Source organism: Glycine soja, chromosome 2 (genome assembly GCF_004193775.1).
Source record: "Glycine soja cultivar W05 chromosome 2, ASM419377v2, whole genome shotgun sequence".
NCBI classification, from domain to species: Eukaryota; Viridiplantae; Streptophyta; class Magnoliopsida; order Fabales; family Fabaceae; genus Glycine; species Glycine soja.
In genome coordinates this window covers 45,027,838-45,046,497 of record NC_041003.1, presented here as the reverse complement: position 1 = coordinate 45,046,497, position 18,660 = coordinate 45,027,838, and the positions used below count along the sequence as shown (strand labels likewise).

The window sequence follows — 18,660 nt, the reverse complement described above, 5'->3', positions numbered from 1 at the left end:
GCCTTGAGTTTGTCTCACACCCCTATTCCCTAAAACACACCCCCTTTTTTATTTATCAATCAATAATAATTTTACTAAAACCATCCAGTTTCCATTTTCTCAGCCACCACGTGTCCACCCATGACTTATTTCAATATTTTATTATTTCTCTCTCTCACTATTAAAGTACGGTCACACTGTGAATATTTTTTTCTCTGCCTAAATACATAGTTTATTTAAATCCTCTTTAGAGGATCAGATGTAAAGAAAAATACAGTTCCTCCTTTCTCCCCTATCTACTGAGCAACTGAAGCCAAGGAAGACCAAAACAAAAACATTATATAATTAAAAAAGAATACATTCAAGAACTTAGATGAATTTTGAGGTGTAACTATCAACTTCCACATGCTTATCGATATGTAGAAAAATACAGTTCCTCCTTACACACTCGAAGTCTGTCTAGCACAGAAGCTTAACTATATGCAGAAATATACTTATATTTTTTCTAACAAGTGAATAAAATAAATACATTAATTATCGATATGGTTAATATTAACAATTTTAAAAACATAATTAACTACTGTTAGATATTTTAATAACCTCACGATATTATTAATCACTTGTTAAAACAAAATAATCACTACTTTATTATACTATTAATTGTATATAACACATTGATCGATCCTGAATAAAATAATAACACGTAGAATATAGGAAAAAATAATAATATTAACACGTACCCCTCTACCAGTTTAACCATTAATTAATCATCTTAAGTACTAGTATCAAATTATCTCATAAAAAAGAAGAAAAAAAATACGGTGTAAAGAATATTAAAATTATTGATTAAATTTATTAATAATAAGTGACAGTTAATGAGAAAGTTCAACTAATAATATAAAAATAATTTTATCATTATTTTATATTAAGAATGATATCTTCACCGTAAAAAAAAATGATATTTTCAAATTCCCAATTTGTACAGTGTTTTTTATACCTACCTCTTTCATAGTAAATATGTAAAATATCTTCTTCTTTTTTATCATTAAAGAATAAAATGTAGGATAGTATAAGTAATTGGGGGTATGATCAGATTGTTCATGTATCGTGCCTACTTCAACCAGCCTTGTTAACCTGGTGGAGTGGTGATGAAATTTTTCTCAAGTATTTTCGTTTAGAAAAGGAAGTTAGCAAAAAAAAAATAGAAATTAAGACGATTTTTATATTGCTTGGCAGTAAAAGAAAAAGAAAAGAAAATAAAAGGAAGCTAGAAACTTCCTTTCCTCTTTTAGTTATCTACAAAAAAAATGAAAAATCACACAAATGTTCCTAATAAAATAAATAAATGTATACAAATAAGGATAACAAAATATTTTCCGTACATCAAATCCATTCCATTGTGATTCTATCATTTCAAACAAAGGCTAAAAGTGAGGTCGAGAAAAAATTATCAATGAGTGTGGATCACCATAGTTCCGATCAATTTTCAAGTAAAACATAACTAAATTTTATTAACTCTTTCTTATAAATTGAAAGAAAAATGGATAACCTTCCAAAATGTCAAGCAAATTACAGCCCTCTCAGTCCTGTAACTTTCTTGACGAGGTATCATCCATGAAGGAACTCGCTTCACATGGCCTCCTCTATACACTCTCTCAATCTTGCAAGGAATATAATGATGTTGTAAGTGTATAAATATTTTTTGAGTATAAACAAAGTTAGATTACTTATGTGCACTTCTGTGTGAAATAAGCTTTATATTTATGTTCTAAGGGAAAAATTCAAGAAATTAAAATTCATTTGGTAATTTCTTCCGACGTTAGTACTAGAAAACCTATGTTATCATCATACATGCATGCAAGGATGGAGTCAGAAATAAAGGGTAAAGGATCAATTATAAAAATTAATCCAAACTACAATAGAAAAAACAAACAAACTAAGATGATAATGGTTAAAATTTAGTTTCACAAATAATGTTTAAAAAATAAACAAAGAAAATATATGAAGAATAGTGTTAAGCAAATATTATATTTGTTGGTTTGTCTAAAAGTTCAACCCGATCAATCTTTTAAATATTGTCTGTCAAATTGCTTTATTAACAAAAAGTTAGTAAATACTAATTCTCTAATATTCTTAAATTAACTATAATTTTGTCAATAAATTAACTATAAGCAAATCAACATAACTAAAATAACAATAACGAGTTATAAAAGAAAAACAATTATACTTGACTATTTTGTTTTAGAAAAGAAAGAATGTAATTATTTTTGCAATTAAAGTTATTAAATAATATAATATTTATCTAAAACGAGGAGAAAATATTATTACTTTTGCAATAAACCTATAAAAAAATATTTTGTAAAAAATAAGAAAAAAATAACATTTAAATACCATTCTATTTACAATGGTCAAACCACTAATTAACTTGTATGACTCAAACTATATTAAAAAAATATGAAATTTTTATACTTATCTAAAAAAAAGTTCCTAAAAAATCATATGATGACTACTCATAAACAAAATCAATCAAGTACTTAAAGCAATTAAATATAGATATTTCTTAAACACAATGAATTAAACAAGTAATATAAAAAACAAATCAACAATCACAATACAACAACAAAATGACGTTATTTTGAGTAATTTGAAGAGAGAGAAAAAAAACTGCATAACTTAATCCGCGTTAACAGATTGATTACAATTTCAATCACAAACCCAAATGAATTGCATTAGGTCACACCAAGTTGATTGCATGATTGGTCTAATAGTCAACTCCACCCAATCAAACCATTGGTTCGTAGTTGGAGTCGAGTTGGTTTGAGTTTTAAAATTATAATTTAGTTATCTTAAATAAAAATTTAATATTAAAATAATGTATATTTTATAAATTGCAAAAGTCAGGGTGGCCTAGGCCCCTTAACCTCCAACATAAATCCATCCCCAGATGCACAAATTCAGTACTTAAGAATCATAAATGTGTATATACATTCGTAATTTGGTTTTTTGTTGCTCAGGTATTTGTGTTGGCCCCTAACATTCCAGCAATGTACGAAATGCATTTTGCAGTGCCTATGGCAGGTGCAGTGCTAAACACCATTAACACCCGTTTGGATGCAAATAACATAGCCACCATTTTACGTCACTCTGAAGCCAAAGTCTTGTTTGTGAACTATGAGTATGTCCCCAAGGCAAAGGAAGCCTTAGAATTGCTCATTGCCAAAAAGTATCATTCATCTCCTCCACTACTCATTCTCATTGATGACATAAACTCACCCACTAGCATACAATTTGTTGAGTTAGAATATGAGCAATTGGTCTATAATGATGATTCAAACTTTTTTCCAGAGAAAATCCATGATGAGTGGGCACCAATTGCTTTGAACTACACATCAGGAACAACCTCAGCATCTAAAGGAGTAGTTTATAGCCATAGAGGTGCATACCTTAGTAGTTAGTACCCTTAGCCTTATACTAGGTTGGGAAATGAGTACCGAGCCAGTGTATCTTTGGACACTAGCAATATTCCGTTGTTATGGATGGACCTTCACGTGGGGTGTGGCTGCACGTGGGGGAACCAATGTTTGCCTTAGAAATGTTTCAGCCTATGACATATACAAGAATATATCTTTGCATCATGTGACACACGTGTTGTGCTCCTATTGTCTTCAACATCATTCTAGAAGCCAAGCCAAGTGAACGTTTTGAAATCAAATCCATTGTGGAAATACTCACGGGTGGAGCACCACCACCACCTTCTTTGATTGAGAAGATTGAGTCTCTTGGATTTCATGTCATGCATGCATATGGGTTAACAGAAGCAACTGGATCAGTGTTGGTGTGTGAGTGGCAACAACATTGGAATCAACTCCCAAAAGATGAACAAGCTCAATTGAAAGCTCGTCTAGGAGTTATTATATTGACACTTGAAGATGTTGATGTAAAGAAAGTTGACACAATGGAAAGTGTGTCAAGAGATGGGAAGACAATGGGAGAGATTGTGTTAAGGGGAAGTAGCATAATGAAAGGGTATTTCAAAGATCTAGATTCAACCTTAAAAGCCTTTAGTGATGGGTGGTTTCACACGGGGGATGTTGGTGTTATACACAAAGATGGTTATTTGGAAATAAAGGATAGATCCAAATATGTGATTATTTCAGGAGGGGAAAATATTAGTAGTGTGGATTTGGAATATATGCTTTATAAGCACCCAAGGGTGTTGGAGGCTGCAGTGGTGGCAATGCCACATCCAAGATGGGGGGAGAGTCCATGTGCATTTGTTGTGTTGAAGAAATTTTAAGGTGATAAAATGAATGATTTGACTGAGGCTGATCTTATTGGATATTGTAGGAAGAATATGCCACCCTTCATGGTTCCCAAGGTGGTGAAGTTTGTGGAGGAATTGCCAAAAACTTCAACTGGTAAGATTAAAAAATTTGAATTGAGAGACAAGGCCAAGAATTTTAAAGTCTCAGATAATCAGAAGTCTAGGTATAATAAAAATATCGCTTTGGCTGCGTCTCGTCTTTAAAAAATGTATCTTTGCTCAAATGGTTGCACCCTGAATGTAATTTCGTACAATATCTTAATAAAAAAAATGTCAGAAACACACTTTTATCGATTAAAATTTATTGAAAATCACAAAATTTAGTAGGACTCACATCTTATTTAATAAACTTCACTCTTGATTTTTATAGTTTTCAATAATCTTAACTAATGAAAAAGAGTGTGTTAATGGAAGCAAATGGGAAGCTAGAGAGAGTTGTATGATATATTTGTAAAAGTTGTGAGCCAAACATTATGACCTACAAGATTTTGATTAGTTTGCTTTATTATTGTGGCAAAGTTAACAAGGCTGTGAATGCGCTGATGGTTATGAAGGGGCAGGGGTTAACTCATGCTTATAATTATGAACTTATGACCCTTTTATTTCTGCTTTATGCAAAGAAGGAAAAATAGATTTGGCAATAGAGTTCTTGGATCATATGATTTTTAATGGTAGCTTGGCTAAATATTTTAGTAACTATGGTTTAAGTTTTACTACAATGTGCATTAATTAATCTAGCAACTCATTTTTTTGAGCATTGCTCTCATTTTCAAGAACAAGGAAGTTACATAAATCAAATTCTAGAGATTTGAAGAGGTATAGTAGTTTCAAACATTTCATGTCTAACAGAAGGAACTAGAGGGAGATTTTCCATGTGACCCTGTTTTTGTAGAAGATGTCTCTGACAATTTTCAGCAGCCACCAACCCCGAAGAGTAAGCTCCATGCACATATCCCTGGTGGTCATCCATACTAACAGCTTCCCCACCAAAGAATAGATTACCTAATGGTGCACGAAGCCTCTCATACACATCATCTGGCATCCCAACTAAATCACATGCATAACAGCCAAGAGAGTTTGGATCTGTTCCCCAACGTGACACAAGATATTGAACCTACAATAGTCCATCAAAACAAAAAACTCAAAAGTCAGGCTCCTGAAAGTGAGAAATTATTAGGTAGTTTTAGACTACCGCTTGTCTATGGTCCTAACCAATCTCTATGTGACATATATTGAAGTTTTTAAATTTATGAAGAAAAAAAAACTAATAACACTTCATCCCGTGCCATGTAGAGATTGATTGGGATCATGGACTAAGCGATGGTCCAGGACCACCTAATAATGAAACGCATTACATGAGAGTTGAACGAACTTACAGGCTTAGAAGCATCAGGAAACATCTTCTTGAGTTGTTGCATCACATAATTTGCAGCTGATTCATCAGATAGCTTTTCAAGGTCGTAGGCAAACCTGCCAGCTGCCATATACACAAGAATTGGATGGCCTGTTGCCTTGTGGAGATTCAGAAAATAACAACAGGCATAAGAGGTGGGTGCAACTATGCCCAGAACTTCTACATTAGGCCAAAACACGCTATCAAATCTTAGGGCAATCTTATTTTCATTTCCCATACCAATATCATTAATTGCTGAAGCTTTCCAATCAGGCAGTTTTGGTGTAAATTCAATTAAATTGGCCTTAAGGATTCCAATAGGGACAGTTACAATAACAGCATCAGCAACAAAGTTTCTGCCATCCTCAACTGTGACCATTACCATGTTGTAACCATTGGATATTTTTGTTACCCTACATGGTAAGGTTTCATAAAAGGGTCAAAACCTGACACCCTGACCACCCCTATGAGAGGGGGAGAGGTAACAGAAAATATTGGTATGCATTCTTGTTAATAAAAGTGACAAAAAATGATAATAATAAATTCTGCATAATGATTTTTGTTTTCTCCTTTCATTTTTGCTTGATGTGACACAAATCATGACAATGATTATGCATCAAATGATGTAGCTAAGTTGCACAATAAATTATACAGACAAACCTGTGATTTAAGCGTATATCGAGATCATTTGCAAGAGCTTTTACAACAGGATCATATCCTTTTACCATGAGTCCATGACCACCAGTGAGGACATGCTCCTGTAGGAAAATTAAGAACAAGAACAACACAAGCTTTCTCTTGAATACTAAACATTGCCAAGTTCATCTGCTACGTACAGACGAAACCCTGATTTAAAATTTATCAACTTCAACCAACAGAATAACTTAATGAATCAAGCGTCTAATGCAGAAATATAGTTAATATTGTTCAGCAAAGATTTCTTTACAATGAAATAGATAGATATTTTTCATATTAGTATCCAAATGAGTAAGAAGTTACTAATACAGGCAATACTTATATTATATTGCAAACCGTTCCATATAATTTTTGAGTAAATAGTGTAAAAGGATTTTACAATGTCATCTAATAAGACTTACTATCATGTATGGTAAATTTGTTAACTTTTTGAATCACTACTTTCAAATTCACGCCTACCATGCTTTCTGATTGACAGTGCATGAAAATCGAAGTCTAATTTATCACAGTCAATTTAAGTATCCAAACTTAACTAATATCCCTATCCAAATTCAAATCAATTTGATTTAGTATATTAAACATTCAAATATGCTATGATTACTTGATGAACAAGTCTATCTCAAGCTCAAACTCAAATAGTATAGCATTAATGTTTTTCTTAGATTACCTATGACATAAGTGACAATTTATTTTGGAAATCTCATGTCAAATGAAAAATATCAAGTAACTCTGCCTATGATATCATAGGCCAAACATATCCCATAGTGGGATAAGGCTTTTGTTGTTGTCATTGTATTCTCTTTTAGAAGTTTAAAGAAGTTCAGAAATATAATGCTGAGTAGGAAAAAATACTGTCTCTGATTCATAAAGGTCAGAAACTTATACATTTCTGCTAATTATATAAAAGCTCCAACAAAGAAGAACTCATCAGTTATATTAACAATTACCTAACCAGGGACCTAGTGGAAAAACGAGATTTCATAATAAAATCAAGACTCAAGTATAAAATTACAGAAAAAGGACATGTGTAGAAGTTTTCGGGAAAGAAGATCTTGTATCCTTCAACTAATATAATGGCACTTGCCTGATCCCAGGTTTTCAGTGGTATTATATCTGCATCAGAAGCAAACCAAGCTTCCATTCTGCATATATACCATTGCAGCACTTCATGAGCAAGTCCTTGTAGCCTGTAGAAAACTTGGTCATTTATATCGATAGATTGAAACCTCTATCTTCAGTGCTTATACACAACATATGCTCCAATTTATCTCTTACCTTAGTTCTGGATGTTTATTTAACACAATTGAAATGGCTTGGAGAATAGGCATATCATCAGGATGCTCATTCCTCACTTTCACTATCTAGAAATATCACCAGAAAGCCATTATTCTAGTTTAAGATAACCACAATTTCATTCATGATTAAAAGAAGCAACACAAACCATATGCAGCAAAGATCTTACCTCTGCCAGAATTCTCTTGTAAGTGTCTCCAACTTCGATCATAATGTGTTGAGGGACTTGATGACCATCAATGTTAAATAGCATACAGCTAGAAAGATGAAATGGCATTACTAGAAAGCAGTAGTTCAATTACAAAAGTTTCGGATGCTTGACACTTTTTAGAATATCATATATTAGTGCTTTATTTTCATGAGAGACAAAGATTGTAGAGTATGCACGCATAAAGAAATTTTGCTAAAAATTTGTATACTCATGCAGTTTTCAGTTGAAATACTTTTGCTTCCAATCCTAATTACTGCATCTTAAAGACGTAAACCTTCAAATACATCAATCTTGCTGAAACATAGGAAAATAAAATCTGAATTATTACCTTTCCAAGTCATGATCATATATGACAGAGTTATCACCACCGGTATGATATAGTGTAAGTCCTAATCCACGTATCAATGGTGCCAAGGGATTCTCATTGCAAACACCATGTAGCCTGGAAAATAATCAAGGAATGATCAATAAAATAAAAACGAAGTTATTGAGTTCTGACTCATTTCATTGACAGCTCTTCACATTTCACTTTATCAGATAAAAACTGTGTTTTCTCACAATCTCAAACATCTTTGAAGGATGTTTTCCAGCATATATATCCATACTAAGAAATTTTCTTTCAGCATAAGCATCTGAAAGTGCATTTAGCTTTTCTCACAGAAAATAAAACTCTCAGAATAAATTTTTTCAACCAAATTCAATAAAGGGGTAATGACATTACATTTCTCACACAGTACTGAATTTTAAGCCTCATGAGTGTGAAGAAAATTAAAAGACGAGAGAGAAACCACTAGGTTCTATAGACCAAGCTAAACAGCATAAACCTACTATTTGAGTAAACATTATAATTTAGAAATAACCATTAGCTTCAGAAGACAGAAAATATTAGCACTAGATTGACAAAGTTAAAAAGCAAAATCATAAAACAGAAAAAAAAAAGAACAAAAAAGATAATAAATAAGGTTATCATTGCTGTTATACAACTGGAACGTGAGTATAGGGGACTTGTCATTTTTGGTACTACTACTAGAGTCACAACAAATACACTAGAATAGCTTCATTATGAGAAAAGGCTTTTTTTTATTACTAAATTTTGGTAATTTTACATCAAGTTGGACTCTTAGAAGCTTTAAGTCTCGTATGCAATTGTAATGAAAATTACAGGGGGGGAAAATCCACTAAGTTGCAGTTTACACTTTTAGCAAACTTTGCATGCATTGTTTCATTAAGGATAAATGTTTTTCTCTGTGTACCAACTATGTAGACAGGAGACTTTAAAATAGGCAATAAGAGGAAGGTGTCATGATATTTCAATCTCACAAAGTCATATCTGAAAATTGAAATAGATAAACTTTCCTTTTTTATAAAATGTTGTTTTGCTGAACATCTTTTAAAATAGTAAAAAAATAATTAATGTTAGAGAAGTGTGTATGAGTCGCTGTAAACCCCCAGGTACCAATGTTCAACTCCTCCCTATGAACAAAAAAAAATTATTTAACCCAATCCTTTGAATATCAAAGCATGAGTGGCCTACCAAAAGTTTAACGATCAAATTCCTTATGCTTTGTGTGGTGGGCATAACCCTGCTTTTTTAAAAATGGTACAACCATGGCTAGTTAGAAGATGTTAATCTTTTATTAATAAATTAGTGTGTTAGCAACAAAAAACAATTATAGTAAAACAAGTAGAACTTACCACGAGGCTCCCATATCTACTGGACAGCCAAATGAGTAATCAGTATAAATCCTGCCACCTATCCTATCCCTTGACTCCAGTACAATCACCTAACGAAATGATGAGAATAAGCCAAAGTAGAAAGCAATAGTAAATATTTCCTTGACCTAATTAAAGAAAATAGATAGAACAAATAAAGATGAAATCTAACAATAATGACATGGCACCTTAAAAGATGCTTCATGAAGACTACGTGCAGCAGCAATTCCTGATATTCCAGCACCAATAACAATAACTGTATGAGGAGAATTGCATTGCCTCTTGATGTGTGAGGTAACAGTGCCTGGTGGACACCAAAATCACAAGGGGGAATAAAGTCCTTACATGTGAAGAGGATGAACTAAATAAACCACATAATGCAAAATCTCTCTCTTGCTTTTTCAAAGAGATGAGAGAACAAGAAGGAAGAAAACATAGATATGGAACCACCAACACAAAAATGGTATTCTATATCCATAATATATATACTTGAAAGATTCAGAAAAGACACTAAAGTAAAATTTCACAGGCAAGCCGTGTAAACAATTGCATTTGCATCCCATTAAAGAATATAGATCCTTATGTTATATTGCTCTAACACAAGAACAAATCACTGAAGAAACCATACATCTCCCACAGTTTCACCTCATCCAAAAGAATAAGCTACTTTGGGTTAAAGGAAAAAAAAAAAACTTGATTGTTTTCTATTGTTCTCTTCTTAACTTCCAAGACTGATCATTTTCAAACATGAATAAATGAATTAGGGAATGTCAAGCAAGTAATGTGTTGTCATAACTTCTTTGAGAAGAAGATATGTACACAATTTAGATAAGTGACAGTTAATTTTCAGTGTGTCAAAAAATCAAGTCTTTTCCTGTGGCTTGGTCAGGTTAAAAAGTTCATGGTCATTCCTGTGACAAGAATTAAGATTAACAGTCTTTCCATTTATGCTCAGTTTAAATAGAACTACTCGATATTCTGCCTTTCAGCAATTTATGATCTTGGAAATTAGAATAACAAAAGAAACAGGTGGATCATTGAATTGTCTATTAAATTGATTAAATTGTTAATTTGGTTTCTAAAGATTCAAATAGATATCAATTCAACTCTCCCTGCCTCTAACTCCAGCAGAACTAAAACAATTTTTTTCTTAAAAAAAAGGATAAAAGAGAACTGAAAAATCAACTTAAAAATTAAATTCTCCCAAGTCAATGTTTTTAGCACAAAAATTTTCAGTTGTAACGAAAAGGACAGCCATTTTACATGAAATAATTCTTCAAATAATATAAATCTCACTTTCCTTTCAACGTGGACGTCTGAAATTGACAGACAAACCAACTGAATCAAATACAATCACATGTCATATGAAGCAGATGATGGGACCCATGTGCTAGTGGTTTTTTGTGTAAAGGAGTGTGGTAACTGAAACTTATTTTTATATGTTGTTCCCTCATGTTATTTGTATTTTCCCTAAAAATATAACAGTGGATCACATAAGAACATGGTATGCACATGATTTATAGATCAAGTAATAAAGCCACCAGTATGTTATGTATAGTATAAGCATAAGAAGACCATGTACGGCATATCAATGGCATCCATGCCATCACAATTATGTCTTAGCTTCTCCAATGAATCCTCCCTTGCATCCACAATTACACAACCTGAGACACTTAGTGTGCGTTTGGTTTAATTATTTATTGCGCTCCAACACACGCTTGAACGCAATTTTACAGAGAGAAAGCTTTGGCGTTCAATGTGCTAAATGCCAATACAAGCACAACCTTAATTGCTAAAAATATTTTTGTTGCAAGCATCTATCATGTAGCATAATTTAGATCTTAATTATTCCAAAACCATTTTAGAGACAGGTCTGACCGCCAGGTTTGCAATCGCTGACAGGACAATTCAACATTCAGAAATAGTACTATTGGTGCACAATATTACTGTTAATTGACATATATAATGGCAATAACCTCAAGAAGGAAAAGGTAAATTCTAGAAGTTTTAAACATAAAAGTGAACAACCAGGGAGATATAATGGTTAAGGGAGAAGCTAACAGAGAAAATGTCATGAGTTTGATACTTCTACTAATAAAATTAACATTTGCCCATAAAAAAAAAGTGAACAGCCAAAAGCTGTATAGCTCAAATGTCACCCCTTTAGGACTAGTTGATCCATAGATCAAGTCCCACGCAAGTGACTTTGGCTAAGTAATCTTTAAGCAACCAACTTCCTACAAACACTAAAAACAGTTGAACCTTTCCTTTGTAATGAAAATACATAAAATGTGAACAAAAGTAAAACATGCATAAAGAGAAAATACTAACCATCAATCAGATTTGTGGAGAATAATTCTTTTGCGTCCATAACTTGCAACAGAAGGGTAGGCACTCAAAAGGGTTTGTTGAGATGAACCGAAGGAATCAAGGGGAATAAATAGATTGGAAGAGAAACAAAATTTATCAAACCAGCTCAACACTCATAAGGTTAGAGCTCATTTTTTTTTGTTATGAAAATGAAACAATCTCTACCGAAGGTGGCCTCAGATTTGCTGGGAGAATTGGCAATGCCTTCTCAGTTCTCTCTTCCTCAATCACATAACCACACGTTTTTCTCTTCCTCTGAATCTCTCTCTCTCTCTCTCTCTAAAACCAGACAGATCCAGTGACCAACGGCACTTTATTGGTGTAATATAATAAACGTATAATAATTATATAATATAACAAAAATTAACAAAACAATACAAATACCCGCCAATCACCTTGTTCGTGCTATTGCATGCTTGATATATATATAGATAGATAGATATCCGTTCATCCACGTCCTAAGTCCTACCTATTAGGCACGTGTAACATTAATCAATCACTCGTTAATTGCATTAAGCATTTCCAATAGTATGCATAGGATTAAATATAAATATCTGTCTAACACGGGATGCCGGAGTAATCCTAACAACTATTCTCATATAAAGCCGCCGTAAAAGAAAATTAATGATCTGGGACTACTGAAAAGCTTGACGAAGACAGCAATATTTTTTTTTTACAACTCAGGGACAGTAACCTAACAAACATGAATTTAAGAAAGATATATGATGTTTAGTGGGGGGCACTTTTTGATCTTAAAACAGCACGTGGGAAACAAGTAGTATCAAACTTTAAAAATAATTAAAACTATTTTTTGGGTGAAATAGATATTAGTTAAATTTTTTTAAATGTAAAATATCAATTCACTTCCATTGCAGCAAGATTGTAAATACAAAGAGGAGTACATTGGAAAATATAACTACTAGTGTAAGCTATAGATATTAGTTAGTTGAGAAATTATTTTACGGTCAATGTCCTAGATCACATATCATCATCTCTAATTAACCATAACATGACATGCAATTATTTACAGAGAAAAAAAGATGAAATATAGATAATGTAAAATAATTATATATATTATTTAATCATAAATAATTATGTAAAATAAATTTATTGACTTTGAATGAAAATATAAAATTAATTTATATTATCAATGCATAAATCTTATTTAAATATATACTAAGAATTAATTAAAAGATTAATTTCGCTCAACAAATATTCTCCTATACATACGAAGAAGTTATTATATCTTTGACCAAATATTTAAAAACATTGTTATTTGTCAATCGTACAACTACATATTAGCAAACCAATCAAATTATTTTAAATTGCTAAACCAATCTAAAAATATAAAAAATGATTAAGTTAAAACACAAAGAATTAACAAATTCATGTTATTGTTATTTATCATAAAAAAATCATGTTATTAAAATCATCTGATGTAATGATTTTTACTATCCATCTAATGTTATTTAAATATCATTGCTTCTTATCTAAGTTTATAATCTTATTTATGATTTGATCATTCATTCACATGTATACTATAGGGTTTTAGACAAAAAATTTAACTTAAGAACTTGAAGGAGCTTCTAACTCATATCTAGGGATAGAATATTGTTATTTAACTTTATTTATGCATCTTTATTTTTAACGCAAATTACTCAGTTTAGCTCTAAGAATATGTTTGGATGGAGGAATTTAAAATTTTAAGAAATTTTAAATTCTAAGAATTTCAAATACTTCAATTGAAATTCTTTTATTTTCAAAATTTTGTGTTTGGATAAAAAAAATTAAAATTATGAGGGTGAAAAAAAAATGAATGAAAAAAAAGAAAAAATATGATTGGTGTGCTAGTTATACGTGTTCCTCTACGCTCAGACCCGATCGATGTTCCACAATCTCATACGGTGTTTCTTGAAGAAGACTTTAAGAAGAGAATTTCAATTTTTCACCTTTTAGAAGGAAATTGAAATTTCAGATTTTTAGTTATTTAAAATTCTGTTTTAAAATTCCAAAATTTTAAATTCTTCACAAAAAAATATCCAAACAATGAATTCTAAATTACAGAAATTCAAATTCTCTGATAAATTGCTTTCCTCAGTTAAAATTCTCTATCCAAACATACTCTAAAGGAATTATGAGTGAAATTAAGTGGTTTGGACTTTTTCACATGAGGAATCATGGTTAGAATAACTTAGTTAACGAAGATCATAGTTGAAATAATTTTAAATGATAAAAAACCTTTAACATTGAATCAAGAGTAATTTTATTAGGTCAAACACCTAGCACATCTACAAAAATTTGTATTCAACATCATTTTTCATATGTAAGTGTTTTTTTTCTTGTCTCTCGTATCTTGCTCTGTTTTTTTATCCTTTGTTATGCTTGAAGTTTATATTTTTGCACTATCACTTTGAAGAATATTTAGTTTAATCATTTATTCGCTCAAATTTAAGTATATAAAAACTTTGAATACATTCAAAGTCTCATGTGAACTCACACTTAATCTTATCATTTAATATTACTTTAACATTTTTCAAGGAGTTAACTATGAAGAAGTGATTTTGATATCTAGTAATAAGTTTTTTTTAACCCGTCACTTCTTTTTAAAAAGTACATATTGACGTTTATGTCCTTATTATTAGTCCCAAAATACAACCAACGCAAAATCTTCCACCACCCCAAAACCTTTTTCTACCAATTTCCTTCGAATTAGTTAATCTATGCACACTATATCATTAACAGACAACACATGGTCGACAAACTAAACAAACCAATTTCTGCAATTTAGCATAAACTCAATCCCACATCCTAATGAACTACTAATTCAAACAAAGCATAACAAATTGTAACAGTTTCTTCACTTACTTCACAAATGCAACCAACTAAAACAAGGTGGAGGCCATGAGAATGTTAATTTGCGTTGTTGGATTTAATGAATTTGAAATCAATGATTTAGTTTTCTTTTCTTTATTTCGTTTTTCTCCTCTTTTTTTCAAATTCTCTGTGACTATTCACACTTTTTTGTCATCGCCATTCCACAATCGCATCTCAAAACCAGCAAGGCCACAACTTCCTTTTACATCCTACATAGGTTGTTGATTACATTTGACAAAAAGGAAGTTAACGATTCATAATACTTGATGTTTTTGTTGCCGTTGAGAAGGTTTTTCAGTTTGACGCGCTAGGAGGATTCAGTGTTAAGACGAAAATGCGCCATGCGCGGAGGAAGTGAAAGGAGGGCAGGGCACCACATGCGATGGAGTGGTTGCTAGTGTCGCAACGTCTCCGACGGAAAAAAAAACCCAAATACCAGATCTGGTTTGATCCCTTACGCAGAGTTATCACTACTCACTTGCCACTTCGATCTCGCGACATTGATTTCCATCACAACTTCGTCTTCCACACAACGGCGCCATATACATACTGTATTGTGGGCAAATGGACATGACTTTTGATTCAAAGGACAAATGAGTAAAGATAAATCTAACAGTGCAAATTAATTTGACCATGGTGAACCACCTATCTCACTTCTCCACCCTAGAAGTGACTAATTTGACCAAACATGGCATGTCCCTCCATCTTATATATTATCAAATCAAATTTTGTTTATAAAAGGACAAACTTATTTTGACTATATAATTTGATTTTTGATTCATTCATTTAAATTTTGATTATTATTGAAATTTATTATATAAAAAGGTAACTCTATCATTACTCTTAGGATTCTTATTTCAATCCTGCTTCTCCCAACTTGTATTATGCAACTCCAATTTTATGTGTTGATAAAAAAAATTCTTTCACCAGAAATCCTCATTTTAAAATGGTCATTCCAAAATAGTGTCCAATTCTCAAATAGCATTCCGGAAGGTAATATTTACTGAGAGCTTATTCTTATTCTGAACATATTTTTAGCTTTCAGAATAATTATTCCGAATTAAAATTCAATCACAAGAAATATCCATCTCTAGCTTCTGGAATACCTAGTACAGAATAGGGTGATGCTCCTTGTTCATCTTTTATGCCACAAGAAATGTCCATCTCTAGCTTCTCAATCTACTACCCCCCTTCAACCACATCCTCATTGTTCTTCTGAAATCTGACTTCGACAGGAGTTTCCAGGGAGTCTTATGTGGTGGGTCTGTCATGGGAAGCTTCACACAGGTCATGCTTCCACCTACATCAAGCACAGTCATTACCAGATCTATTAGGGATAGCGACAACATGACGCTACTTTGCACTTGCAGTGGAGGTGGCAAAAGGAGTTGTTGGTCAATGCAAATCGTCCATGGTGGGAAAGAGAAGTGCTGAGACATAAATCATTTTAGGGTATTTTTGTTCACACAAATAAAATGAAAGGTGCATAATACAAGTTAGGAGGTGCTGGATTCAAATGCCCAAACTCCAACAACAGCAAGGACGCCAAATCATGTGAAACTGAGTCCAGGTGGACTAATACAAATAGAAAGTCAGAAGAAGAAACCCCAAAAGCAGCTAATAAATACTTAGTACCCTTTTTTATTATTTCTAATTTAGTACCTTTACTTTCCAGTTTAATAACTGATCGACCCCGATTTTAAAATATATTGTCCAAATCAGTTGAATCGATAAAAATCTAATATGCAGTCATGGACTAGACTTAGCTACAATATTCAAAAAGAATTTCCCAACTGTTTTGCTTTGGAAGATAAGTTTCAAAATCAAGCCATAATCTCGGAATCGGTCCCATTCCACTCCACCGTAACAAAACTCTCAAAAACTTGAAGCTTAGTCAAAACTAGACTGCACTAAATTTTCATTTGTTTTCATGTCAGTCTCTTCTTTCATATTCTGATTTCTGAGCTTGTTACACAACAGTTACAAACATCATTTCATTTCCATAACAATTTATGCTATCTTTTTTCATCTTCATTTTCTTCAACCATACAATCATTGATTTTGTCATGATTCCAGGACACTCGTTTCCTTCCTTTACAAACCCCATTCATCATATTCACACCCAATTCAACATGCATCTCCTTCTCACCTCTAATTCTAAACTTTATTCTTTCTCTTCCCTTTGGCAGTTCCATCCTTGCCTCTTTCTCTTCTTTTCCATCAATGCCATTGCTTGGTAATAAGCCACTGTTTTCCTCCCTAGTGAGTGAATGTTCCCACAATTTCTCATCACATTTCCTCTCCTTAACCAAAACCTGAGCACAGTTTTCCTTAGGAAAATGTGGGAGCCATCTTGGTATGTGAGTTTTCACTTGCTTAGATAAGCACATTGATGTACCGGAATCAATGGTTACTTCAGAAACATTTCTAAATGGAATTGGTTTAGCAAATGGAACTTTGTTAGAAAGGTTGACAAAATTCATAATTTCTTTTAGAGCTGAAGACCCCAGCAAGTTGCTTTTGTGTATTATTGAACCACCAGGAAATCCTTGAACAGAACACACATCGTGAATGCCATTGGTGAGGTCAAAGAGGTTGGAGTCGGTACGATTGGAGGCATTGGCAAAAGTGGCAGCTGATCTCACAATGGCTTCCATATATCTTGTGGAAACATTAGTTAAGGCTTCAAGAGCATTGTGTTTGGAGCTTTTGTATCCAGCTGATTGGCAGATTTGAGCAACTGCAATTTTGGCTACAGCAAATGAGAATTCTGATGTGTTGTCTGCTACTTGAGCAACATTTACTCCCAGACCCTTCTTTTTTCTTTTTGCTTTTTGGGGTAGTTTTGACGTGGCATTTGTGCTGCTGTTGTTTTCCATAGGGTTCATGGAAAAATAGATAAAAAGTGAAAGGTAAGAAGAGAGATAGAACTCAGAACCCTATAAAAAATCCTGGTGTCATGATTTGTCCCTGATATGGATGAGACGCATACTAGCTCCTTTCCTGCCACCAGACCAAGGAATATAAATAATAAAATTTAACCAAGACTTGCAATTAGAAATGATGAAACATACTCTATTGTTTCTACAAAAGGGAGAGTCATTCAACTTTTATCATATAGGTGTTAATAAAATGTAATTTGCTCATTCCATTGTTGATTGAGATTCAAATTAAAAGCAGACAAAAAAAAAAGAAAAAGTATGATCAATGTCTGAATCCAGAAACACCATAAAAATGAAATCCACAAATTATAAAAGTAAGGCACCTCAATTGTTACCTCCCCAACCATGGAAAACCCCTTTGGCTTTGGAAACTGATAGGAACTAACTACATTGGTAAGGGAAAAAAATAAGTAGAGCAACAACTGGGATGTGAAACAGCAATGCAAGGAATAAATTTGAGCAGAAAAACTAACAAAGAGACAGTTCCAGCCTAAGGAACAGGCCCACCCCACTAAAACCACAATTTTCCTTACTCTCCTTCCTACTACCATGATTCCCCTTTCATCACTCTGCACCCATCATTCAAAAAAACTTGAACACTAGACATAAAAATGTAGCATCCAAAAGTAATTTTAAATTCTCTTAAGCATGGCATGAAAAAATCGGAGCTAACAAGTACACAAATTAATCAAACGAAAAAAGAAGAAAAAAACCAGGAAGAAATTATTGATTCATTGATAAAGAATTGACTGAAAAAGTGATCTTACTGGTTATTATGCAAATAAAAACTGCGTTGTGCCCTCATTTCCCGTTCGCCATAGTCTTTCATTCTCCGCGGCAACTGGCAAGGTTAAGCGCAAAGAAG

At 32.6% G+C, this 18,660-nt stretch overlaps 2 protein-coding genes and 1 pseudogene across 2 annotated transcripts; 1 reads left to right on the top strand and 2 right to left on the bottom strand.

The window, feature by feature from the left end:
• Positions 1 to 1,536: 1,536 nt before the first annotated feature.
• On the top strand, positions 1,537 to 4,507 carry LOC114376743 (annotated as a pseudogene).
• Positions 4,508 to 5,028: 521 nt separating this feature from the next.
• On the bottom strand, positions 5,029 to 12,384 carry LOC114397655 (polyamine oxidase 5-like). The gene is made up of 10 exons (XM_028359804.1): positions 11,941 to 12,384; positions 9,798 to 9,913; positions 9,592 to 9,680; positions 8,225 to 8,338; positions 7,855 to 7,942; positions 7,668 to 7,753; positions 7,477 to 7,579; positions 6,357 to 6,454; positions 5,680 to 6,109; positions 5,029 to 5,417 (listed from the first exon to the last, which is right to left on the bottom strand). The coding sequence occupies exons 1-10, from the start codon at positions 11,978 to 11,980 to the stop codon at positions 5,097 to 5,099; spliced, it is 1,485 nt and encodes a 494-aa protein (XP_028215605.1). The 5' UTR covers positions 11,981 to 12,384; the 3' UTR covers positions 5,029 to 5,096.
• Positions 12,385 to 16,471: 4,087 nt separating this feature from the next.
• LOC114397646 lies at positions 16,472 to 18,660 on the bottom strand. The gene is made up of 2 exons (XM_028359794.1): positions 18,563 to 18,660; positions 16,472 to 17,856 (listed from the first exon to the last, which is right to left on the bottom strand). Exon 2 carries the CDS (start codon positions 17,739 to 17,741, stop codon positions 16,869 to 16,871), a length of 873 nt encoding a protein of 290 aa, XP_028215595.1. The 5' UTR covers positions 17,742 to 17,856; positions 18,563 to 18,660; the 3' UTR covers positions 16,472 to 16,868.

Coding starts and splice junctions, on each gene's coding strand:
- LOC114397655 (XM_028359804.1), bottom strand. CDS start 11,980: ATGGACGCAAAAGAATTATTCTCCACAAATCTGATTGATG. Junction 6,455..7,476: donor CACTGAAAACCTGGGATCAG/GCAAGTGCCATT, acceptor ATTTTCCTACAG/GAGCATGTCCTCACTGGTGG. Junction 6,110..6,356: donor GATATACGCTTAAATCACAG/GTTTGTCTGTAT, acceptor CTTACCATGTAG/GGTAACAAAAATATCCAATG.
- LOC114397646 (XM_028359794.1), bottom strand. CDS start 17,741: ATGAACCCTATGGAAAACAACAGCAGCACAAATGCCACGTCAAAACTA.